Source organism: Salvelinus fontinalis, chromosome 13, assembly GCF_029448725.1.
Source record: "Salvelinus fontinalis isolate EN_2023a chromosome 13, ASM2944872v1, whole genome shotgun sequence".
In the NCBI taxonomy this organism is placed as follows: domain Eukaryota; kingdom Metazoa; phylum Chordata; class Actinopteri; order Salmoniformes; family Salmonidae; genus Salvelinus; species Salvelinus fontinalis.
Genome location: NC_074677.1, coordinates 44,875,542 through 44,902,671, shown reverse-complemented (window position 1 = coordinate 44,902,671; position 27,130 = coordinate 44,875,542). Strand labels below are relative to the sequence as shown.

The window sequence follows — 27,130 nt, the reverse complement described above, 5'->3', positions numbered from 1 at the left end:
AAACAATCTGATCATCTGACTCATACAAAACCAATCACAGACACAACAGAGGCACAGAGAAAGAAAACGAGTATGGATAAATGCACTTTAATATATTCACAAAGTAATTCAGGTACAGTGCTTTACAAACAAGAGAAAGAGAGAAATTGGCACTTAGTACGGTATGGTGTGTGTGACTATCGAGTGATGAGGTTATCCATCCACTGTGATAAAGAGGATTTAGTGACAGAGGGAGGTGTCCCAAATGGCACCCGATTCCACATTTAGTGCACTAGACCTACATTTGACCAGGACGGTCCCATAGGGTGCCATTTGGGACACACACAGAATACTTTTTCAAAAGTAGTGCATTTTCAAGGGAATACATTTACATGTTAGTCATTTAGCAGACGCTCTTATCCAGAGTGACTTACATTTTTATACTGGTCTCCCATGGGAAGTGCCATACTGAGCCACATGGCACCCATTTGGGACCTATTTGGGACAGACCCCCCCCCCCCCCCACCCCCCAGCATCCACAATCTGACATAGATATATTAGCCTGCTTACCCAGTGGGCAACATTTGAAATTGAAAACTGTTTTTCTGGTTATAAAGATAACCTGATTACGACAAGGTAATGAAGACATCTGGGAAAGACGTCATATTTTGGTTGTTGGATGTCTTTTCTGGTCGCTAAAAATATGTCTAAAAAAAAAACATACTTCTCTGACCTCACTTTGCAATTGCATGATATTTACACTGAGTGTACAAAACATTAGGAACACCTCCTCTTTCCATGACATAGACTGACCAGGTGAATCCAGGTGAACGCTATGATCCCTTATTGATGTCACTCGTTAAATCCACTTCAAATCAGTGTAAATGAAAGGGAGGAGACGGGTTAAAAAAAGATTTTTAAGCCTTGAGACTACTGGGACTTGGATTGTGTATGTGTGTCATTCAGAGGGTGAATGGGCAAGACAAAAGATTGAAGTACCTTATAACGGGGTGTGGCAGTAGGTGCGAGGCGCACCGGTTTCAGTGTGTGAAGAACTGCTATGCTGCAGGGTTTTTCACGCTCAACAGTTCCCTGTGTGTGTAACCAGCCAACTTGACGCAACATGTTGGAGTCAACATGGGCCAGCATCCCCGCGGAACGCTTTCGACACCTTGCAGAGTCCATGCCCCGACGGATTGAGGTTGTACTGAGGGCAAACGGGAGTGCAACTCAATATTAGGAAGGTGTTCCTAATGTTTTGTACACAGTGTATATTACATGTTTCACCCCAATTGAAACATGAAGAGACGGGTGAAGATACGTAATATTGTATACATTGTTATATTGTGTACATTGTTGTCAACTTAACTATACCAAAATATGACAGTAGCTGACTGAATGTATGTTTGTTGCACCCCCACCACCTTTATAATACATGGAAAATGATAGGCGGCAGTACAACCACATGGTTTGTGTTTGAAATTGGGTTAACAGCAACCTATTTCAACTCTGCTGTATTCCATTAGGACCACCACCAATTCCACTGGGTCTGTCATAAGATGAGAGACACCCAGCGCCCCCTTCACATCACCCTCTCCTCCGACTCTCACACTGACCCACATGCAGGTCTGCGTCCCAAATAGCCCCCTATTCCCTACATAGTCCACGACTTATTGCCAGATCCCTATGGGTCCTGGTCCAAAGAAGTGCACCACATAGGGAATAGGGTGACATTTGACATCCAGACAGCCCAGTATGTCCACAACCTGACAGAACCAGGAGGAAGCATAGACCAGAGTTGCTCTGGTCCAGGGTGTTACAAGCGGCAAGCCTTGTCGAAGAAGGCCACATGTAACTGGACCAAAGCATAGGGCCAGTGACCCAGAGACAGACTGTATGGTACTTTGGTCAAAGACACGTGAGTATTAATAAAGCATTTGTCAGGCTGAACCCATTTAATGGACATCCAGGAACAAGAGAATGAGTATTTGGACATTTCTAACATTTCAGTGGTTTCTTCATGATAACTGGGGGAAATAAACTGTAACAGAGTGGGAGGCCAGGCTATGACTTATGTTACTGTATCTGAACTAACTGAATGTTGATGAGGCCTGGATTGTCCAAGGTTCATTAGACTAGGAGACCTATCGAAGCTACTCTCACTTGTAACCCTCATGTATGCACAGTAGGTAGAAACAGCTGTTAAACACTGATACAGGGTCAGATGTTTTTCCTCCCGCTCGTGGTAATGGTTAGAAATGCAGCTGTTGACTGATGTATGTAACAGTGGAGAGCAGCAAGCAGTGTTTTTTTTAAATATACATATTTGTAATGAACTCCCTGTAGCATTGGCCTGATCCCAGATCTGTTTGTGATCTTGCCAACTCCATTGCTGTCGTTGTGAAGTCAATGTTAGGCATGACAATGAGTGACAGGAGTTGGCAAGATAGCACAAACAGACCAGCATTCAGGCTAATGTAGCACCACTGTAAACCAATGTTCATCTCACTGTGCTCACAGTTCTTTTGCGAGGCATGATCATGAACAGAGCCAAGGGTTTTTCTAAACAGGTTCAACTTCTGGCCCCTATTTTGTGAGGCTTCAAGGTTCGTCTTTTCTAAACATTGAACAGCATCACAAGCGCAGTCACTTCTAGACTAGTGATGTAGGCTTCGTCCCAGATGGCAGCCTATTCCCTATATAGTGCACTACTTTTGACCAGGGCACATAGGCCTCTGGTCAAAAGAAGTGCACTTCATTGGGAATAGAGTGCCATTTGCGATGTGGACATAGTGTTGAACCCAAGTCATTGACAAAAATGATCAGATATTCATGCAGCCATTAAAAACCATTAGAAAACATCAACCGTAGTGTGCCATATATATATCTACAGTGCATTCGAAAAGTACTCATACCCCTTGACTTTTCCCACATTTTGTTACGTTACAGCCTTATTCTAAAATGGATTAAATCGTTTTAGCAAAAACAGGTTCAATTAAAACATATTAAAAATAAAAAACTGAAATATGACATTTACATAAGTATTCAGACCTTTTACTCAGTAATTTGTTGAAGCACCTTTGGCAGCAATTACAACCTCAATTCTTCTTGGGTATGACGCTACAAGCTGGGCACACCTGTATTTGGGGAGTTTCTCCCATTCTTCTCTGCAGATCCTCTCAAACTCTGTCAGGTTGGATGGGGAGCGTTGCTGCACAGCTATTTTCAGGTCTCTCCAGAAATGTTCGATCAGGTTCAAGTCCGGCCTCTGACTTGGCCACTCAAGGACATTCCGAGACTTGTCCTGAAATCACTCTTGCGTTGTCTTGGCTGTGTGCTTAGGGTCGTTGACCTGTTGGAAGGTGAACCTTCACCCCAGTCTGAGGTCCTGAGCGCTCTGGAGCAGGTTTTCATCAAGGATCTCACTGTACTTTGCTCTGTTCATCTTTCCCTTGATCCTGACTAGTCTCCCAGTCCCTGCCGCTGAAAAACATCCCCACAGCATGATGCTGCCACCACCGTACTTCAGTATAGGGATGGTGCCAGGTTTCCTCCAGACGTGACACTTGGCATTCAGGCCAAAGAGTTTAATCTTGGTTTCATCAGATCAGAGAATCTTGTTTTTCATGGTCTGAGAGTCTTTAGGTGCCTTTTGGCAAACCAAGCAGGCTGTCATGTGCCTTTTAGGGCTTCCATCTGGCCACTCTACCATAAAGGCCTGATTGGGGGAGTGCTGCAGAAATGGTTGTCCTTCTGGAAGGTTCTCCCATCTCCACAGAGGAACTCTAGAGCTCTGTCAGAGTGACCATCAGGTTCTTGGTCACCTCACTGACCAAGGCCCTTCTCCCCCGATTGCTCAGTTTGGCTGGACGGCCAGCTCTACGAAGAGTTTTGGTGGTTCCAAACGTCTTCTATTTAAGAATGATGGCGACCACTGTGTTCTTGGGCACCTTCAATACTGCAGACATTTTTTGGTACCCATCCCCAGATCTGTGCCTCGACATAATCCTGTCTCGGAGCTCTACGGATAATTTCTTCAACCTCATGGTTTGGTTTTTGCTCTGACATGCACTGTCAACCGTGGGACCTTATATAGACAGGTGTGTGCCTTTCCAAATCATGTCCAATCAATTGAATTTACCACAGGTGGACTCCAATAAAGTTGTAGAAACATCTCAAGGATGATCAATGGAAACAGGATGCACCTGAGCTCTATTTCGATTCTCATAGCAAAGGGTCTGAATACTAATGTAAATAAGGTATGTTTTTTGGGGGCGGGGTTATACATTTGCTAAATATTCTAAAAACATGTCATTATGAGGTATTGTGTGTAGATTGCTGAGGGAACAAATCTATTGAATCCATTTTAGAATAAGGCTGTAACGTAACAAAATGTGGAAAAAGTCAAGGGGTCTGAATACTTTCCGAACGCACACATGTACATGCATGAATATATAGATATAGTAAAGAACATGACCGATGGTTTTTTGTGGGGTATTTCATTCTTTAGCGAAGTGAATTTTTGAGGAGAGTTTGGGCACAAATACAGGTGCACACACACGCGCACACGCACACACACACACAACACACACTGTTCATTCCACTAATATAAATCAGCACAAACTGTAGAATAGATGTCCGTATAAAGAGCCTCGAGACCCCGGGGACACTAGGAACCAGTCAGCAGACAGAAACAGACAGCGCTCGCATCATCAGAAGCAGCCAGCATCCAGCTCCTCTACAAAGGGAAGGACCATTGCAGTAGCCCTGTGTCCATCCCTCCTTCCCTTCCCTGCAGTAGCCCTAGTGTTTTGTCATCCCTCCTTCCCTTTCCTCGTTCCCTTCCACCAGGATGGAAAACTGCAGACCAGACTGGGCCCAGGCCAGACGCTAACATTGCTAACCTTGAGGATAAGGCCCCAGACAGGCCAGAGGGCATCTCCCGCTCCCTATCTCTCTCTCTCCCTCTCTCTCTGCCCTTGGTCGTTCCTTTTCTCTCTCCCCTGTGTAAAAAACAGGAACTCCAGGTATTGCAGTACAAGTCAGAGTTATCTTGTGATCCCATTTGGTCAAGCCATTGGCAGTGATTAGTATATAACATAGAGACGGTTACTGCTGGCAACCTGAGCTGATTCTGAAACACGACTTCTGTTGCATGTCCTGGTTGGTGGATGGCTGGTTGAACAAGGTCTGAACACCAGCGAAACGAGCCACAAGTGAAAAAGCAGTCAAAAGGCAAACAACAAAACAAGAATAGACTAAAGAGAAGAAGAGCATTTGTACCATTCAGCTAGCATGTCACGATGGTGATGTACTGTACCCAACCATGGATTGCTCACTAGTCTAGAGATTTCTTACACATCTATTCAAACGAGATTTTAAAAAGTAGCAATTGTAAACAGTTATAGCACAGCAGTACTGAAGCCAGCATTGTAAAGTTCACTCTGCAGCTTTGAGAGGGATAGGCCGAGGGTTGACTGGAATGTTGTCAGAGCTACTGATTGTGCTTCCTGTGTGTGTGTGTGTGTGTGTGTGTGTGTGTGTGCGTGCGTGCGTGCGTGCGTGCGTGTGCGTGCATACCTGTGTGTGTGTGTGTGTGTGTGTGTGTGTGTGTGCGTGCATACCTGTGTGTGTGTGTGTGTGTGTGTGTGTGTGTGCATACCTGTGTGTGTGTGTGTGTGTGCGTGTGTGCGTGCGTGCGTGTGTGCGTGCGTACCTGTGTGTCTTTGCTTGTGTGTGTAAGATCATCAGGTCATTCAATTATTTTCTAATTAGCCAAAACCTCAAATACCTGATTGACATTTTGAGATAGTGTGCGTGTTCTTCCCACCATACACTTGGAGTGCATCCGTTTCCTCTTAATTCAATGCCCTTCCATGACCAGAGGATGTATGTGGAGAAAGACGGCCTTGGCGTTGGATTCAGGCAAAGAGGAGAAACACTGAGGATCCCAACGCATCCTCTGGCTGCATCCTCTTCATGATAAGATAGTCCTATAGTCCCATAGTCCACAAGCACCGGCTACTGTTTCTGTCTGTTAAACCATACTACTTTCAACAAATGAAAGAATATACTTTTTCCCTTTCATTTTGTGTGTTCAGACAGCAGTACACGTAATCAGCAGTGCACATTTGGCAAATCAACTCTCCTTCGTCACGAGTCACGGCACAACTCTGGTGAGGAAGAAGTACCACTGAGGGCTTGGAAGCTTCCTCACTTCCTTCATCCACACAGTAGTCTCTTCCTCTCAGGGGGATGCAGGGTGACTTGGCAAGGTTCCATTCCTCTCACACCCACGTCCCAAATGGCCCTGGTCAAAAGTAGTGAGTACACTATGTAGGGAATAGGGCACCATTTGGGATGGCTGGCACATTTAAAGGTGTGCCTCAGGGTGTCCGGGAACTGGTGTCGTTTCTTCAGTGTTTAGGGGGGGGGCAGGCAGTGTCGACGCAGGGATTGCATTTCGCCAAGAGACTAGCTACAGCTGGTGTTATGAGAGAAAGGTGGAAAAGTATACGTTATAAATATACAGTTATTATGGATATAGCGCTTCACTGCAGAGTCATACGCACTAGTAAACAAGGACCACCACATTCAGAGTACAGTGAGAAACGCTGACGCATAACAACAACGCCAAATCAAAACAGACCGCCAGGCCCCAGGCATTGGCAAGATAGATAACTCAAGAAGGAAACACAGTGTAGCACAGATCATCGTCGTTCCAAACCTTGTACTGTAGTCAGTCAGCGATAGATACAGCAAGTGCTCCAAGATAGTAGATACCACAGTGCATTCTTTCCCACGGATAGCTAGCAGTTTGCCAGCCCCTCAGACCAGAGACAAGAACAATGGAGGGAGGGATGGATCTGACAGTATGGCCCCCGGCCCAGCCTCCCTCCATCCCTCTCTCCCTCCCTCTGCTTACTTCTCCTTGACAATCTCCTCATATTTGGGCGGAGGGTCGCTGTACGGCGCCGACACCTCGTCGCTGCTGCTCTCCAGGTGTCCTGTCACCTCCTCGTAGGAAGGAGGAGGTGTGGCACCGGAGAGACGCGACGCTACTGACACAGACGGATCCTGGACGTACAGGGCGGAGCGAGTGTTCTGAGGGTGGGAATGGGGTTCTTGGGGAACGTTTGCGGCGCAAACCAGCGACCCTCCTCCACTTCCTCCTCCTACTACTCTCTCCACCCCACTCACCACCACTGTGGGCCTGGATAAGGGGGTCTCGGAGTGGGACGGCGTGTCCCGGTGGACCAGGATGCGCGGCAGGCTGCGGGTGTTGCGGTTGTTCATGTAGCGGTTCTGGGTGTAGGCGGGCCGCCGCCGTGTGGCCTTCTGCAGCTGGCACCTCCAGATGAGGAAGAGGGCGATGAGGAGGAGGAGAGCCACGCCCAGCAGGGGAACCACCATGTAGAGGTGGCCCTCTGAACGGCCGTCCCTGGTCTGCTCGTGGCTGCTCACCGTGTACACACTGCGAGTCTTCCAGAACTCCATCTGGTGGAGAGTAGAGGCAGGTTGGCATTTATTAAGACCAAAAAGCAAATTTCTGTTTTCATGAATTTTTACGATATAGCCAATTTTGACTTTGCAGCTGGCCCATCTACACTGTAAAAAATAATAACAATTGTTTCAACTAAATATTATTAAGTAAGTGTTTTTTTTTTGTTTACTCAACTTTTTGGTCAAAGTGTTACCTGAACTTAAAAAAATGTGACAACATTTGCCAAAAAATTCTGTCAAATTAAAACGTGTTTGCTCAAAGTGTCTCATATGTTCATTCAACTTGAAATTATTTCTGGGACATCTTACCGAAAGAAGGTTGTGGAACTAGTTAAACACAGTGATTTTTACATACAACTTCTTCAAACTTACATGTACTGTACATAGTTCACATACAGTACATGATTACATCGTTTATACAGTAAGTCATGTCCAGCATGTCTACACCTGGGATTTGAACTGACAACCTATTGGTTCACAGCATTCCAATCTTCCGGCTACACCTGTGCTACACCTGCTACATCTGTGTCAATAACTGATTTCACCTGTATGGCTACACGTTGCACTTAAAAGTATACCTTAGCTCTGAGATGTACTTTAAAGTGCACAATACAACCTTAAAGTCCTATTGGGATGGGATAAGTTTTACTGGGGGAGCTCAGGTAATGGAATTATGTGCACGAGCACAAATCCCCACATCCATCATTTTAGTCCCGTCCGAATCTGCCATGTCAGTCGTTTTTACTTGGCAGGAAGGTTATTATCCCAGCCCTAAAATCCTACTGTTTTTCGGCAAACTCCCAGGTTCCTCTGATAATACTTAGCCGGTGCAAATCGTCATCCCTGTGTTTTGAGGGATGTTACAGAGTTTAACAGGTGCTGCACCCAGTTTGGGTAAAAACATGGGAACAAATTGGCGCTTAAAACAAAGTGCTATGCACATAGCCTACACATGAATGATAAGCTTTGTCACATATCAACTTTCCTGGTGCCAAACTTCTCTTTTAAAAGATGAAGTGGACGATATTGTGCCAATGAATTGATCACTTGCAAAATACGTCAAGTATTTAAATGTCTGCATAGGTTACAGTTCATGGTTCTTATTGATATGCATGATGTCTTTCTCCAAACTGAAAGCCATTAGGCCAATACTAGGCAATCCATAAACATTTGAAATATCTTCACTCCGTCATATCGGTCAATTTTGAAAAAGGAAAAACATTTTTTACAGGGGCAGTTTGGTCAAACTAATCCCGTATGAATCATCCACTGGAAAAACAGACATGCTGGGGTAATAATTACATAACCAATGATCTATAGTAATACCAGTCCTGTCTGAATCATCCACTGGAAAAACAGCCATAATGGGGTAATAATTACATAACCAATGATCTATAGTAATACTAGTCCTGTCTGAATCATCCACTGGAAAAACAGACATGCTGGGGTAATAATTACATAACCAATGATCTATAGTAATACTAGTCCTGTCTGAATCATCCACTGGAAAAACAGTAATGCTGGGGTAATAATTACATAACCAATGATCTATAGTAATACTAGTCCTGTCTGAATCATCCACTAGAAAAACAGACATGATGGGATAATAATTACATAACCAATGATCTATAGTAATACCAGTCCTGTCTGAATCATCCACTGGAAAAACAGACATGCTGGGGTAATAATTACATAACCAATGATCTATAGTAATACCAGTCCTGTCTGAATCATCCACTGGAAAAACAGACATGCTGGGGTAATAATTACATAACCAATGATCTATAGTAATACCAGTCCTGTCTGAATCATCCACTGGAAAAACAGTAATGCTGGGGTAATAATTACATAACCGATGTTCTATAGTAATACCAGTCCTGTCTGAATCATCCACTGGAAAAACAGCCATAATGGGGTAATAATTACATAACCAATGTTCTATAGTTATACTAGTCCTGTCTGAATCATCCACTGGAAAAACAGACATGCTGGGGTAATAATTACATAACCAATGATCTATAGTAATACCAGTCCTGTCTGAATCATCCACTGGAAAAACAGACATGCTGGGGTAATAATTACATAACAGATGTTCTATAGTAATACTAGTCCTGTGCGAAGAGGTATATAGAGGTGAAATCAGTTATTAACACAGACATGGTGGCGTAGATGGAAAAATGGAATGCTGTGAACCAATAGGTTGTTAGTTAAATAGTTAACCAATAACTACCCGGAATTCTACATTGACCCTTTTTGCACTAGTCTCTTTTGACTCATCACATACGCTGCTGGTACTGTATTGGAGTTAAGTTTGGGAGAACAATAATTATTTGATCCGTTAACAGTTGGACCAAAAAGTTGAATAAACTAAATAAAGGCCGTGGAAACAGTTAAGTAATAATAATTATTTGATCCGTTAACAGTTGGACCAAAAAGTTGAGCAAACTAAAGAAAGGCTGTGGAAACAGTTAAGTAATGATACAGTTGAAGTCGGAAGTTACATACACTTAGGTTGGAGTCATTAATAAAACTCGTTTTTTAACCACTCCAAAAATTTCTTGTAAACAAACTATAGCTTTGGGAATTCAGTTAGGACATCTACTTTGTGCACGACACAAGTAATTTTTCCAACAATTGTTTACAGACAGAGTATTTCACTTATAATTCACTGTATCACAATTCCAGTGGGTCAGAAGTTTACATACACTAAGTTGCCTGTACCTTTAAACAGCTTGGAAAATTCCAGAAAATGATGTCATGGCTTTAGAAGCTTCTGATGGGCTAATTGACATAATTTGAGTCAATTGGAGGTGTACCTGTGGATGCATTTCAAGGCCTACCTATAAACCCCATGTGACCACGCAGCCATCATACCGCTCTGGAAGGAGACGCGTTCTGTCTCCTAGAGATGAACGCACTTTGGTGTGAAAAGTGCAAATCAATCCCAGAACAACAGCAAAGGACCTTGTGAAGATGCTGGAAGAAACAGGTACAAAAGTATCTATATCCACAGTAAAACGAGTCCCATATCAACATAACCTGAAAGGCCGCTCAGCAAGGAAGAAGCCACTGCTCCAAAACTGCCATAAAAAAGTCAGACTACGGTTTGCAACTGCACATGGGGACAAAGATCGTACTTTTTGGAGAAATGTCCTCTGGTCTGATGAAACAAAAATAGAACCGTTTGGCCATAATGACCATCATTATGTTTGGAGGAAAAAGGGGGAGGCTTGAAAGCAGAAGAACACCATCCCAACCGTGAAGCATGGGGATGGCAGCATCATGTTGTGGGGGTGCTTTGCTGCAGGAGGTACTGGTGCACTTCACAAAATAGATGGCATCATGAGGTAGGAAAATTATGTGGATATATTGAAGCAACATCTCAAGACATCAGTCAGGAAGTTAAAGCCTGGTCGCAAATGGGTCTTCTAAATGGACAATGACCCCAAGCATACTTCCAAAGTTGGAGAGGCCATCACAAAGCCCTGACCTCAATCCCATAGAAAATTTGTGGGCAGAACTGAAAAAGCATGTGCGAGCAAGGAGGCCTACAAACCTGACTCAGTTACACCAGCTCTGGCAGGAGGAATGGGCCAAAATTCACCCAACTTATTTTTACTAGGATAAATTTCAGGAATTGTGAAAAACTAAGTTTAAATGTATTTGGCTAAGGTGTATGTAAACTCCCGACTTCAACTGTAATTATTTGCTCAGATTCATGACAATAACCGTCAACCTGCGAGGAGAGGGGAGGAGAAGAAGAGAGGGGGGAAGAGAGGAGAGGATAGGATAGGGGAGGCAAGGAGAAGAGGAGAGGGTGTAGAAGAGGAGTAGAGACGACAGAAGAGAGGACAGAAGAGGAGAGAAGTGAGAAGAGAGGGGGAAGAGGAGGAGAGAAGAGACGTTTGTTATAACACATACTGTATACTGTATGGGCACATACATGTATAACCAAAACTCAATAACAAGAACTCAATTATTCAGCCCAGTCATCAATAAATCTGTGTATCTAAAGAGGAGTGTGATATCCTTTACTGTTCTCTCTTTGTTCTCGAACACTTCATTGGCCTCCTCGAAGCTGCAGCTCTCCTCCACACACTCCCGTTCGATGTTACCCTGTCTGAACTCCTCCAGGAAACTGTTGGCTCGGGGGAAGCGCTTGAGGAGAGAGTGAGCATCCTTCCCATCTAGGAACGCTACAGAGAGAAAGATTAGAGCGTGAGCGTGCGTGTGTTTGTGAGCATCCTTCCCATCTAGGAATGCAACTGACTCACAGCGAGGAGAACATGAAATAGCATGACACAAACACACACACAAACACACACACTCACTCTGCGTGGAGGAGAGCTGCAGCTTCGAGAAGGTGGCCTGTGGCTGGTTGACCTTGGTTATCTATTCTAATGTATTCACACATTCTGTTGAATACACCCACACACACACACACACACACACACACACACACACACACACACACACACACACACACACACACACACACACACACACACACACACACACACACACACACACACACACACACACACACACACACACACACACACACACACACACACACAGTGTTCCCTTTCCAATGGGCTGTGTCCCAAAGGCTGTGTCCCAAATGGCAACCCATTCCCTATGGGGCTTTGGTCAAAAGTAGAGCGCTATACAGGGACTAGGGTGCCATTTGGGAGGCACACAGAGAGAACAACTGATACAATGCATTCGGAAAGTATTCAGACCCCTTCAATTTTCCACATTTTGTTAAATTACATACTTAATCTAAAATGGATTAAATTAAAAAATGCTCATCAATCTACACACAATACCCTATAATGACAAAGTGAAAAATGTTTTTTTTTTTTTACTTTCCTTATTTACATAAGTATGCAGATCCTTTGCTATGAGACTCTAAATTTAGCTCAGGTGCATCCTGTTTCCATTGATCATCCTTGAGATGTTTCTACAACTTGATTGGAGTCCACCTGTGGTAAATTCAATTGATTGGACATGATTTGGAAGGGAACACACCTGTCTATATAAAGTCCCACAGTTCACAGTGGATATCAGAGCAAAAACCAAGCCATGAGGTCGAAGGAATTGTCCGTAGAGCTCCGAGACAGGACTGTGTCGAGGCACAGATCTGGGGGAAGGGTACCAAAGAATGTCTGCAGTATTGAAGGTGCCCAAGAACACAGTGGCCTCTATCATTCTTTAATGGAAGAAGTTTGGAACCACCAAAACTCTTCCTAGAGCTGGCCGCCCAGCCAAACTGAGTAATTGGGGGAGAAGGGCCTTGGTCAGTGAGGTGACCAAGAACCTGATGGAAACTCTGACAGAGCTCCAGAGTTCCCCTGTGGAGATGGGAGAACCTTCCAGAAGGACAACCATCTCTGCAGCACTCCATCAATCAGGCCTTTATGGTAGAGTGGCCAGATGGAAGCCCTAAAAGGCACATGACAGCCTGCTTGGTTTGCCAAAAGGCACCTAAAGACTCTCAGACCATGAAAAACAAGATTCTCTGATCTGATGAAACCAAGATTAAACTCTTTGGCCTGAATGCCATGTGTCACGTCTGGAGGAAACATGGCACCATCCCTATACTGAAGTACGGTGGTGGCAGCATCATGCTGTGGGGATGTTTTTCAGCGGCAGGGACTGGGAGACTAGTCAGGATCAAGGGAAAGATGAACAGAGCAAAGTACAGAGAGATCCTTGATGAAAACCTGCTCCAGAGCGCTCAGGACCTCAGACTGGGGCGAAGGTTCACCTTCCAACAGGTCAACGATCCTAAGCACACCGCCAAGACAACACAGGAGTGATTTCAGGACAAGTCTCTGGATGTCCTTGACTTGAACCCGGTCGAACATCTCTGGAAAGACCTGAAAATAGCTGTGCAGCAACACTCCCCATCCAACCTGACAGAGCTTGAGAGGATCTGCAGAGAAGAATGGGAGACACTCCCCAAATGCAGGTGTGCCAAGCTTGTAGCTCATACGCAAGAAGACTTGAGACTGTAATCGCTGCTAAAGGTGCTTCAATAAAGTACTGAGTAAAGGGACTGAATACTTACACTACCGTTCAAAAGTTTGGGGTCACGTAGAAATGTCCTTGTTTTTGAAAGAAAAGCAAATTTTTTGTCCATTAAAATAACATAACATTGATCAGAAATACAGTGTAGACATTGTTAATGTTGTAAATGACTATTGTTGCTGGAAACGGTTGATATTTTCATGGAATATCTACATAGGTGTACAGAGGCCCATTTATCAGCAACCCTCACTCCTTTGTTCCAATGGCACGTTGTGTTAGCTAAACCAAGTTTATCATTTTAAAAGGCTAATTGTTCATTAGAAAACTCTTTTGCAATTATTTTAGCACAGCTGAAAACTGTTGTTCTGATTAAAGAAGCAATAAAACTGGCTTCTTTAGACTAGTTGAGTATCTGGAGCATCAGCACCTATGGGTTTGATTACAGGCTCAAAACGCCCAGAAACAAAGCACTTTCTTCTGAAACTCGTCAGTCTATTATTTTTCTGAGAAATGAAGGCTGTTCCATGCGAGAAATTGCCAAGAAACTGAAGATCTGGTACAACGCTGTGTACTACTTCCTTCACAGAACAGCGCAAACTGGCTCTAACCAGAATAGAAAGGGGACTGGGAGGCCCCGGTGCACAACTGAGCAAGAGGACAAGTACATTAGAGTGTCTTTGTTTGTGAAACAGACGCCTCACTGGCAGCTTCATTAAATAGTATCCGCAAAACACCAGTCTCAACGTCAACAGTGAAGAGGCGACTCCGGGCTGCTGGCCTTCAAGGCAGAGTTCCTCTGTCCAGTGTCTGGGTTCTTTTCCCCATCGTAATCTTTTCTTTTTATTGTCCAGTCTGAGATATGACTTTTTCTTTGCAACTCTGCCTAGAAGGCCAGCACCCTGGAGTCGTCTCTTCACTGTTGACGTGTTTTTGCTTCATCATTATGGGGTATTGTGTGTAGATTGATGAGGAAAAAACCCCAAACGTAATCCATTTTAGAACAAGGCTGTAACGTAACAAAATGTGGAAAAAAAGTCAAGGGGTCTGAATACTTTCTGACTGCACTGTACATATACAAACCACGTATACAATAATGCAATACTGTTTTCGTATAGTTATAGTACAGTTCCAACACTTATGATACAGGTTATAATACAGTTGTTACAATGAACAGATTAGCCATAGGAGATCCAGAGGAGCAGGCCATGCTATGTTCTTACCTTCCGCCATCCTACCACCCTGCTACTCAGACCAAGACTTTCTAACCTGTGGGAGGTGAGAAGAGGAAAGAGGAGCACAAAGTCAGACCACAGTGTACCCTGATAAAATACAATAAGAAATTCAGCCTTTTCCCCCAATGTTTATGATAAAATAACAACAGGCGACTACTATGATCTTGACATTAAATGCCTTACAAAATCATAAAGTATTGTGTTGAGAAATAATAACGTTGCAAATTGCCTCGTGATAAAAAAAAAATTGCGATTGTAAACAGTTGCTTTTTAGGACTGTCATCCCCCTCCACCTCCACCTCTTCAATCAATGATGGGTCCAGCAGTATTTCTACGCTGGGCGTGATGTCATACAGTAGACCACCCATAAAATGGTTCTTACATGTATTTCTGGCAAAGACAATAATGCATGGTGGAGGAACATCCTCTCTATAATAGGGATGTATATGCTTGTATAAATGGATCACCATGTTGTAGCCTAGGAGTCGCGTGAGAGGCAACGTAACCCCCAACCCCCATTCTGGATGCTGCCAAAATTAAATAATTTCGAGAAGGTGCGTGTGGAGATGGAATATTAAAATGTAATCTGTTGTAGAAAACGGAGATATATGAGCGCAAGCAGCACACACGGTAGATCGCGCGAACCATCTGCCGTACAGATAAACGAGCCCTATACATAAACTCTCTCCAGTCTCCTGTAGACCAACCGCACAGATGCGTGCAAGACAAGCCCTTACAAGCACACCCCGGCCTCAGTTTGCACATCCACAATCTCAAATAGTAGGCTACCATGTAAAATGAGGGGAGGATATACTTTGATATTTTGACATTTGTAATCTTCAACAAGAATGTGTAAATAATCGAAAGAATGACATTTGAAGAAAAAACATGACTTGAAAAATGTGTGATTGTCGTGACCTCAGCCAAAGATCCCTCTGCTCTTGCTGCCATAATATAAATTGAAATATTTATCAAGACCCTTGTTGATTTACAGTCATTTTTCTGGAAAGGCAGACCATTGCTGACTGTCCCTTTACTCTCATTCTCTCTCTCTCTCTCTACCATTATATGACACATCTCTGATCATAAAATGTGTTGTTCTCTAGCCTACTCAAATTAAACACTGTCCCTCATAAGTGTTCGTCTATAACATAACTAGTTTAGAAATTAACCGAAGAAGAAACCCTACCTTCCACTCTCCAGCTACAGCAAAGGGCTTTCAATATGCATCCGTGTCATTGCTATACGGCATCCGTGGGATGTACAACTCTGACGTCACCCCATTGAATTTGAACTCTGACGAGGTTGACCCTAACTGGTAAGGATTACGGTTACATTTTAGGGTTAGGGTAAGTGTTGGGGTTAAAATTATGGTTAGCGTATAGGGTGTGGACGTCCCAATGATTCGGAATAGCACTTACCTTTCTAATAAGTGAGTACCCCACCACACGAGACAGTACCACACTGTGACCGAAATATCGCTCATGCAATGGTAGAAGAGGAATCCCCGGCCTTGTCCAATGAAATGACTCCTAGGAATTGGGAAACCCCCCTCTATGAATACGGAGACATTCGGGTGATGGAGTTGTTGAATAAACGCGCCCCCAGCTTCATCTAATTCGTCTTGTGGGAGGCTGGTAGAATATGATGTGTGTGTTTAACCAATCAATGTTTTGCTGTTTATCCGTCCTTCCAATCTTGTTCAGGGTATTTATGAAAGCCTTCTGGAAAGCACCGCCGCCTGCTCTAAACCACACCTTACACCAAAATACTTCACCTCCCAGAATTCCCCCTTTCATTTTCCACGCAGTTGGCTTTTTATAGGTGCGTTCAGTTCGATTTCACGTTTACTATGTTGCGGAACAGTTTGTGCTGAACGACATGTTTCCTCAAAACGTTGTTGCACGTTCTTGAACAAACTTTGAGGTACGTTTGCTCCCGTTTGGTGGGTGTGGCTTGAAGCAACGAGTGACTTGTTTAAAGGACAGTGGCCATGCTGACAGCGTTCCCCAACCCACAACCCCTCCCCGTTTTTCAACTGGTCGTTCAGTACAGCACCGTTTCCGTTCAATTGAACGGTCCAGAACGTAAAAACGCAGCACTAGTTATAGGCCTTTATAGCTCATCTGTAGGCTTCAAAAGAGATGGTGACAATATGATAATTGTTTAATGAATAATAGATTATTATGGTAAACAAAAGAATTTGTCTTGCATAATGCTGACAAAGATAATAAATGTTGTTCAAAAAATAAATCAGTCTACCTTCATTATATATAGTGCATTCGGAAAGTACTCAGACCCCTTCACTTTTTACACATTTTGTTACATTACAGCGTTATTCTAAAATGTATGAAATGCATTTTATGAAAAATAAATGTTGTATTAGCCGAAACAGATAGAATGGCCCACTGGCTTCCAGCGGCTTGATTTTTAATTTTTAAATTCTGTATGTTACATTTTAAGAACCCTCCCGCACATGCCCCTAAAAGGGACACCTTGCCATTCTCACACACTGTTGCTCCTACGGCATTAATCTACATTCTTAAAAGTAAGGGTACAAATTGGAACCACATAAGGTTCTTGAGAGCAATGCCATAGGGCAACCATTTAGGGTCTCTGAAGAACCATAAATGGGATGGTTCTTTGAAGAACCATAGAAAAATCCAAAACCAGAAATGTTTCAGCCCTCCAGGACCAGATTTGAATAGCCCTGCTATAAAGTTTTAAGCCTTATTAGCATACGTCCCAGGGTGCCTTTTGAGTGAATATTGGAGTTACCAGTACCACCCATGACTATGTTTGCTAGTGACAGAGAGATGTTTGTTTCATTCACCTACTTTTAATACTGTGGTTCTCGCCATGTTGACATTCAAATTTTATTATTTAAAAAAATACATATTTTATAAGGCTTTTTTTTTAGGGCTTAGTTTTATACAGTGGCCTCAAAAAAATCATAGTTTACAGGCCACACCAGTCCTGAAAGGCGCATTATGCTTTTTGCTAAGTGATGTGTAATTCCTATTGGAATCCAGCCTGAGTGGGGAAATCCAACATTTTGAATTTTTATTCACCTGCAACCTGCATTCAGAATGACTGCCAGGGCTGGGAAGACTAAGATATGAGAATATCTAAACTGGAACAACTATTTCAATAACGGGTGCAATAAATCCAGGTAACAGATTGGAATAGTTTCGAAAAATGTATGTTATTTATATTTGAGTAGTATAAGATGAATCAATGCACATGCAAAAACATATATATTGAAACAAACTATTCTAAAAATCAACCTGCAACAGAGCATGCTGAGAAATACTGATAATGATGGGCATGGTTTTGGTTCAACTCTGGTTATTAACACCAACACTTTGATTATTTTACACCACAGAATGTTAATTGAACTCTTTACAGTCTTAGTTTAACTCCTGAATCAACACTTGAAATGTTACATGGTAAAATCAACACGAGTTAACACTGGCCAATTTGCTGTATGCTGTGAAAGGGACACATCTGCAGGATTACATACATTTCAAGAACCTTTAAGAATTCTGAAGAACCATAGATGCCATGTCAAGAACCTCACACTTAAGAGCTGAGGAAGAACCATTTAAGAAGCTTATTTTCAGTGTCGCCCCAAGCAAGGCATTTGATTGGTTTGACATGTTGCGAGGCGTCACTGGTTTCCACCCCTTTGTAGCTTCTTTCAGCCATATACTTCACCAGGCTTTCCGATTAGGGAAACCTTGTTTTCGATGAGGCTAGATGTTGTCATGTGACAGGTCAGGCCTTAAATGGTCAAACTGACAACAGCAGAGGCGTCCGGTGAACTGTGACCCCAGAGAGCCTAATCTCTGACCACAACCCTGGATGCCCTCTCTCTGCTTTCCACCAGTTCAACCTCATCCTGAGACAGTGAAGAGAATGTGTCCCAAATGACACCCTATTCCCTATATAGTTTATTTATTTATTTATTGTTATTTCACCTTTATTTAACCAGGTAGGCAAGTTGAGAACAAGTTCTCATTTACAACTGCGACCTGGCCAAGATAAAGCAAAGCAGTTCGACACATATAACAACACAGAGTTACACATGGAGTAAAACAAACCTACAGTGAATAATACAGTACAAAAACAAGTCTATATACAATGTGAGCAAATGAGGTGAGATAAGGGAGGTAAAGGCAAAAATAGGCCATGGTGGCGAAGTAAATACAATATAGCAATTAAAACACTGGAATGGTAGATTTGACAGTAGATGAGTGTGCAAAGTAGAAATACTGGGGTGCAAAGGAGCAAAATAAATAAATACAGTAGGGGAAGAGGTAGTTGTTTGGGCTATTTATAGAGTAGATGGGTACAGGTGCAGTGATATGTGAGCTGCTCTGACAGCTGGTGCTTAAAGCTAGTGAGGGAAATAAGTGTTTCCAGTTTCAGAGATTTTTGTAGTTCGTTCCAGTCATTGGCAGCAGAGAACTGGAAGGAGAGGCAGCCAAAGGAGGAATTGGCTTTGGGGGTGACAAGTGAGATATACCTGCTGGAACACGTGCTACGGGTGGGTGCAGCTATGGTGACCAGCAAGCAGAGATAAGGCGGGACTTTACCTAGCAGGGTCTTGTAGATGACCTGGAGCAAATGGGTTTGGCGACGAGTATGAAGCGAGGGCCAGCCAATGAGAGCGTACAGGTCACAGTGATGGGTAGTATATGGGGCTTTAGGGACAAAACGGATGGCACTGTGATAGACTACATCCAATTTGCTGAGTAGAGTGTTGGAGGCTATTTTGTAAATGGCATCGCCAAAGTCGAGGATCGGTAAGATGGTCAGTTTTACGATGGTATGTTAGGCAGCATGAGTGAAGGATGCTTTGTTGCGAAATAGGAAGCCAATTCTAGATTTAACTTTGGATTGGAGATGTTTTGTGTGAGTCTGGAAGGAGAGTTTACAGTCTAACCAGACACCTAGGTATTTGTAGTTGTCCACATATTCTAAGTCAGAAACGTCCAGAGTAGTGATGCTGGACGGGCGGGCAGGTGCAGGCAGCGATCGGTTGAAGAGCATGCATTTAGTTTTACTTGTATTTAAGAGCAGTTGGAGGCCACGGAAGGAGAGTTGTATGGCATTGAAGCTCGTCTAGAGGGTTGTTAACACAGTGTCCAAAGAAGGGCCAGAAGTATACAGAATGGTGTCGTCTGCGTAGAGGTGGATCAGAGACTCACCAGCAGCAAGAGCGACATAAATGATATATACAGAGAAGAGAGTCGGCCCAAGAATTGAACCGGACAACAGGCCCTCAGATTTGACACACTGAACTCTGTCGGAGAAGTAGTCGGTAAACCAGGCGAGGCAATCATTTGAGAAACCAAGGCTGTTGAGTCTGCCGATGAGGATGTGGTGATTGACAGAGTCGAAAGCCTTGGTTTCTCAAATGATTGCCTCGCCTGGTAGTGTACTACACTCTTAGAAAAAAAGGTTTCCAAAAAGGTTCTTCAGCTGTCTACATAAGAGAACCCTTTTTGGTTCCAGGTAGAACTATGTTGGGTTCCATGTGGAATCCTCTTTGGAAAGGGTTTTATAAAGGGTTTGTCCTGGAACCAAAAAGGGTTATCCTATGGGGACAGCTGAAGAACCCTTTTGTACTCTTTTGTTCTGAGACTGTAGTGAACTTCCACTCTTCCCAGTCCCAGAGAACTAGCCAATCAAAGGAGAGGAGAGATAACAGGGTGGAAACAGAGAGTAGAATCTGATCCCCCTCACAACAACAACAGCAGACCTGCCGTGATAATGTGTGTGCTCCAAATGGCACCCTATTCTATAGTGGACTACTTTTGAACAGAGCTCTATTAGCCCTGGTCAAAAGTAGTGCACTATAAAGGGATTAGGGTGCCATTTTGAGCATAAACAATATTTTTCTCTCTGATCATGTAATCAATAGGAAAATAACAGGATGAAATCATCTGGTTTTCCCGAAATAGGTTTTTATTTTAACAGCTGTTGTTTAGACAGTGTTTTTCGACGGACAATATACAAAAAAGTTGAAACATAGGAAATATATAAACATTTACTGTATGTATCTATATACAATTGTACATCATAAATTAGATATGTAAATAAAACGCAAATAAATACTTTTTTTATACACAAACAAGGTACAGACCCTGAGATAAACTATCCCAATGTGGGATTTAATGTATGTAGTTATACAATCCATAACATACATCCCACTGCCCCAGAGGAAGACTAATATATGCATAAGACTGCATACATTACTTTTTGCAACTTTCCATTACTACGTATTGCCACAGAAATACTTGTAACTCTTTGCTTGACAGAGCCTATGCCTACATAGTGGCAATACAAGATACCAGTTGAAACAGGCTCCACAATTCACATTTAACTTAGGCTACTTTGCTTTCATGGAGGTGAGCTAGACAATCTAGAATACCTAAGACATTACAATCCCTTCTCTGTGCTCGGCATGCTGTGTCCTACTGAATATGTGACATAAATGGTTTGTTGGATCGTTCTGTGCTCCTCTAGGACAAGTCTATGACTCTGACTGACAGTGTTGATTCCATTCATAGAATAAGAAGGGATTCTGACTGTGAAGACAGCTCCAGTTATATAGGTTCTTCCAGGTGTGTCACCAGAGGTGTCTCGCCAGACATCCTTTTCTGTTGTACCACAAAGAGATATTATGGAATATCGCCATCTAATGTTCCATCTGTTCCAATTGGAAACCCTCTCGACTTCAGTTGTAGCTGGTGTCGTGGGACTGACGCTCGAGGTACTCCTTTTCCTCGCTGTACATTTCTTCTTCCCACTCCTCGTCCTCCTCGTCATCCTCGCTGTCGGACTCCTCATAGAAACTGATGGTGGCCTGGACAGGGAAGTTCCTCAGGAGAGCCTCTCCGTCGCTGTACAGGTAGTCAAACGACTTGGACTTGGGCCAGAAAAGTCTGTGGTGGCGGGAAGAAGAATAGAGAAACGTTAACAAAACTGACACCTTGCCCATTAGTCGGAGAATTAAAGCACACAAGGAGACAGAAGTGGCAGAAGGAATAAAGCAATGTTAACACACAGACCCCTTGGAATATCTTCAGACTGAAAACAGACACGTAATAAAAGGCCAAATCCTAACTTGAGATCCGCAAATGCAATTCTTGACTTTCAAGTAAAATCACGCTGTGGTGAGAATGAGATATTAATAACGTATAGATCTCAAATTATAATTTGGCCCTAAACGATACAGATATATTATTATCTGTATCGACACATTAAAACTAAAATGGAGCAGGAGTGTAGCCTATTGGGACTTGGTACTGACCTGACAGGGTGCTGGAAGGACTGGGACTTCCCATTGAATGGAAAGAGACCTGGAGCTGCAGGGGTGTAGTCTGTAGGTCTGGAGTAAGGCTGTAAATACACACAGAGAGAGAGAGAGAGAATTAGGCGTTAATCTACCGCCTTGTCCTTTCAAAACACAAATCCACAAACACCAAATGCACTGCTATCATAACCACCACCTAGACTTCCTCCTATCGTTCACCATACTGCCAGACAGAAACACAAAATCCACAAACACCTATCTTGAACTGACATCCTGTCCTAGCAAAACCAACACCAGCGCCAACCACACCGCACAAGTTACTGCCAGCTGGAGTTGGGTGCCAAACTAGGGACGTCACAAGAGGTGTTTGCTGTGTGTGAAGTACCTGAACTTCTCGCTCTCCCTCTCGCTCTATCAATGCAACCCTCCCTGAGGTGTCCAGTGTCGTGTTTTTCCAGCAAACAGCAGGAAAGTGCTAAGCTAGTAGGATATCTGGAGGGCACCGCTCTCTGGCTGTCGCCTTCGGTGTCGGTGTGAGGTGTGGGGCCAGCTCAGCTCAGGATAGAGCCAGGTATGCATCCCAAGTGGCAACCTATTTCCGATATAGTGCACTACTTTCTGACCAGAGCCCCGGTCAAAAGCAATGCACTAAATAGGGAATAGGGTGCCATTTGGGACGCAAGCAGTCAGTAGGGCCATATGGTGCTGCGGGTCAGTCTGTCAGGGTGCAACAGACATGCCCTCTCACCCTCTGAGCCTCAGTTGATTGGCTCAGTGACAGGAAAACAGCTAAGCACTCACACCTTCTGCTCTGCAACAACGCTGCTAATGGTAATACTGCCCTCCCTCTCTCCCTCCATTCCTCTACAGGACTGTCTGACTGTCTCCTGCCTGGCCTTGGACACTGCCTTAAATGCTATCCTGCAGCTCCTCTCGCTTCAAATCAACATGATACACAAACACCTATCTTGACCTAACATCCTGTCCGTACATTCGGTGTGAAATTAAAATGCCAGACTTTCTCTGCTTTTCTCGACTTTCATATTTTCCTGCATGTAAAAACTGGTGCCCTACATTTGAGGTGGGCTAAGTAGCCCATATTGAACAAACCCTTATAAAGAACTGCAAGACAACAGAAAAGACAAGAGCTTATTATTAGGGCTAATATAAACTTACACATGACTGTCTGCTTCTCTGGCATTCCCGTTGCATATTCTTCTTGGTCGTGAGCCAAGGTCTCCATAGTGATTCATAACTGCAGAGAGAAAGGCCATGTAGTGTCAATCAAACAGAGATCATTAGCATACTAAGAGATGTGGAAGGAAAACGGTGTTCTGAATAATGACATGTGCATGCTGATATGAATTCACCCTACTGTACAAGCTTAAGTTAAATAATATTATTGTCTCCACATAAAAATAATAGTATTCAATGTAAAATAATAGACTCCTTTTGGAAAATGACTGAAAAGGCTATTGGTTGGTGCCATAATAAAGCACATTTTACGAGTCAATATAGGTCTAGACTTAGTATATAAAGACATTATTACATTATATCACCATCTAAAGTGCTATATATAATTCCTGGAATATTCTGTGATCTTATTTGGAGCGCTTACCTGTCATTTGTCTGCGGACGAGTGTCCATCCCTACCGGGCGTGGAGCAACAACGAAGGGCGTCTGTTTGACGATCAGACATGCGGTACTCATTTCTGTAGCTGGTATCCCTTCAATACTATACTGAATAACGATATTCCCTTTGCGGTAAACGCGGCGATATCTGCTATGGCTTGAATAGGCGGCGAGCTACTATTGGTGCGCTTCTGTCCCGTGGAACGGCTACACTGAGAAGTATAGATGGATGTCCAACTGGCCACAACGCCCGCGGTTTATAAAGACGTCTAGATCTGGAGGGGGTGTGGGAGGAGTTGACCTGCCAAATGACCATTGGTAGGGGGGGTGAGATAAACCTCAGTGGGGGCGAGCCTGTCTGGCAAATGATTGGGGGTCAGGGCAATTTGTTGTGAAGAGTTCTCCAGTTGTCCAAACAGTGGCCCGCACCGAGAGGGTGAGAAATCTGTTACGGCAGGGTTATTGGAAAAACACAGAGGAGGAAAAAGCGACACCATCTGTGAGAAAGACAGCGGGGGACAAATAAGGGGGAGTCATCCTCTCGTTTACCAATTACCGAAGAACAGAGTTTGAGCCACCATCGAATTGAGTAAAGAAGAATAGGCCAGCCAAGCAGAGGCAATACACCAATGGACAGAGCAGGCGAAATGTCTGAATTCCCAATGCACTCATATACCGCATTCTTATGTAGTCTTAGTTTTGGTATTATTACGTTTAATCTGAAACTATATTTAGTCTATATTAGCTAAATCCCTGTAGCCTAAATCATATAGGCAGAGGTCGTCGACAATGTTTAGCTTACAACTAATCTGTTATCGGGATAATCTACCGTTTATAATTATCAAACACTTGTCTTGAAGGACATCAACAACACCACACAGTTTCAAATGCGACATGGAGTCTGATATGACAGAGCCTGTCATTTATTTACATACAGTACCAGTCAAACGTTAGGACACACCTATTCATTCCAGGGTTTTTCTTTATTTTTACTATTTTCCACATTGTAGAATAATAGTGAAGACATCAAAACTATGAAATAACACATATGGAATCATGTAGTAACCGAAAAAGTGTTAAACAAATCAAAATATATTTTATATTTAAGATTCTTCAAAGTAGCCACACTTTGCCTTGATGACAGCTTTGCACACTCTTGACATTCTCTCAACCAGCTTCATGGGGTAGTCACCTGGAATGCATTAACAGGTGTGCCTTGTTAAAAGTACATGTGTGGAATTGCTTTCCTTCTTAATGCAGTTGAGCCAATCAGTTGTGTTATGACAAGGTAGGGGTGGTATACAGAATATAGCTCTATTTGGTAAAAGACCAAGTCCATATTATGGCAAGAACAGCTCACATAAGCAAAGAGAAACAACAGTCCATCATTACTTTAAGACATGAAGGTCAGTCAATATGGGAAATTTCAAGAACTTTGAAAGTTTCTTCAAGTGCAGTCGCAAAAACCATCAAGCGCTATGATGAAACTAGCTCTCATGAGGACTGACACAGGAAACGAATACACAGAGTTACCTCTGCTGCAGAGGATAAGTTCATTAGAGTTAACTGCACCTCAGATTGCAGCCCAAATAAATGCTTCACAGAATTCAAAGAACAGACACATCTCAACATCAACTGTTCAGAGGAGACTGTGTGAATCAGGCCTTCATGGTCCAATTGCTGCAAAGAAACCACTACTAAAGGACATCAATAAGAAGAAGAGACTTGCTTGGGCCAAGAAACATGAGCAATGGACATTAGACCGGTGGAAATCTGTCCTTTGGTCTGATGAGTCCAAATTTGAGATTTTTGGTTCCAACCGCTGTGTCTTTGTGAGATGCAGAGTAGGTGAACGGATGATCTCTGCATGTGTGGTTACCACCGTGAAGCATGGAGGAGGAAATGTGAGGGTGTGGGGGTGCTTTGCTGGTGACACTGTCAGTGATTTATTTAGAATCCAAGGCACACTTAACCAGCATGGCTACCAAAGCATTCTGCAGCGATACGCCATCCCTTCTGGTTTGCGCTTAGTGAGACTATCATTTGTTTTTCAACAGGACAATGACCCAAAACACACCTCCAGGATGTGTAAGGGCTGTTTGGCCAAGGAGGAGAGTGATGGAGTGCTGCATCAGATGACTTGGCCTCCACAATCACCCAACCTCATCCCAATTGAGAGGGTTTGCGATGAGTTGGACCGCAGAGTGAAGGAAAAGCAGCCAACAAGTGCTCAGCATATGTGGGAACTCCTTCAAGACTGTTGGAAAATAATTCCAGGTGAAGCTGGTTGAGAGAATGTCAAGAGTGTGCAATGCATCAAGGCAAAGGGTGGCAACTTTGAAGAATCAAAATCAAAAATATATTTAAATATGTTTAACAATTTTTTGAGAATGTGCCGGAGATGGCTGCCGTTTTACGGGCTCCTTACCAATTGTGCTATTGTGTGTGTTTTTTCGTGTTATTTTGTACATAATGTTTCTGCCACCGTCTCTTATGACCGAAAAGAGCTTCTGGATATCAGGACAGCGATTACTCACCTTGTACTGGACAATGATTTTTTTCTTTAACGAGACGGACGCAAAGGATTTACTTCAGACACCTGACAAGGTCCAAATCCCAGTCATTCACATGAAGAAGAGACGGAGATATTGGAACGTAGGTCGGGGTGCCTTGTAAGGATACGACGCAGAGTGAGTAATCCCCCTCTACCATCAGTCCTATTAGCCAACGTGCAATCATTGGATAACAAAATGGATGAGCTCCGATCAAGACTATCCTACCAACGGAACATAAAAAACTGTAATATCTTATGTTTCACCGAGTCGTGGCTGAACAACGACATGGATAACATACAGTTGGCTGTGTTTTCGGTCCATCGGCAAGATAGAACAGCTGCCTCCGGTAAGACAAGGGGTGGCGGTCTGTGTCTATTTGTCAACAGCTAGTGCACAAAATCGAATAATAAGGAAGTTTCGAGGTTTTGCTCACCTGAGGTAGAGTATCTCATGATAAGCTGTAGACCACACTATTTACCAAGAGAGTTTTCATCTATATTTTTCGTAGCTATCTATTTACCACCACAAACCGATGCTGGCACTAAGATGGCACTCAACGAGCTGTATAAGGCCATAAGCAATTAAGAAAGAGGCGGCACTGCTAGTGGCTGAGGACTTTAATGCAGGGAAACTTATATATGTTTTAACTAATTTCTACCAGCATGTTAAATGTGCAACCAGAGGGGAAAACAACTCTAGATCACCTTTACTCCTCACACAGAGACACGTACAAAGCTCTCCCTCGCCCTCCATTTGGCAAATCTGACCAATACTCTATACTCCTGATTCCTGCTAACAAGCAAAACCTTAAACAGAAGGGACCAGTGACTCGCTCAATAAGAAAGTGGTCAGTTGATGCAGATGCTAAGCTA

The 27,130-nt window shown here is 43.3% G+C and overlaps 2 protein-coding genes across 3 annotated transcripts; both read right to left on the bottom strand.

Moving 5' to 3' along the window:
- Positions 1-71: 71 nt before the first annotated feature.
- On the bottom strand, positions 72-16,466 carry LOC129868778 (transmembrane gamma-carboxyglutamic acid protein 3). Of its 2 annotated transcripts, none has more exons than XM_055943001.1 (4): positions 16,169-16,466; positions 14,736-14,781; positions 11,518-11,678; positions 72-7,476 (listed from the first exon to the last, which is right to left on the bottom strand). In XM_055943001.1, the coding sequence occupies exons 2-4, from the start codon at positions 14,743-14,745 to the stop codon at positions 6,901-6,903; spliced, it is 747 nt and encodes a 248-aa protein (XP_055798976.1). In that variant the 5' UTR covers positions 14,746-14,781; positions 16,169-16,466; the 3' UTR covers positions 72-6,900. The 2 variants fall into 2 exon arrangements, with proteins under 2 accessions (XP_055798976.1, XP_055798975.1); XM_055943000.1 differs by lacking the exon at positions 16,169-16,466 and adding an exon at positions 15,937-16,158.
- A 4,233-nt stretch (positions 16,467-20,699) lies between these two features.
- On the bottom strand, positions 20,700-24,595 carry ripply1 (ripply transcriptional repressor 1). The gene is made up of 4 exons (XM_055941301.1): positions 23,690-24,595; positions 23,248-23,326; positions 22,069-22,157; positions 20,700-21,700 (listed from the first exon to the last, which is right to left on the bottom strand). The coding sequence occupies exons 1-4, from the start codon at positions 23,779-23,781 to the stop codon at positions 21,493-21,495; spliced, it is 468 nt and encodes a 155-aa protein (XP_055797276.1). The 5' UTR covers positions 23,782-24,595; the 3' UTR covers positions 20,700-21,492.
- Between the last annotated feature and the right edge of the window lie 2,535 nt (positions 24,596-27,130).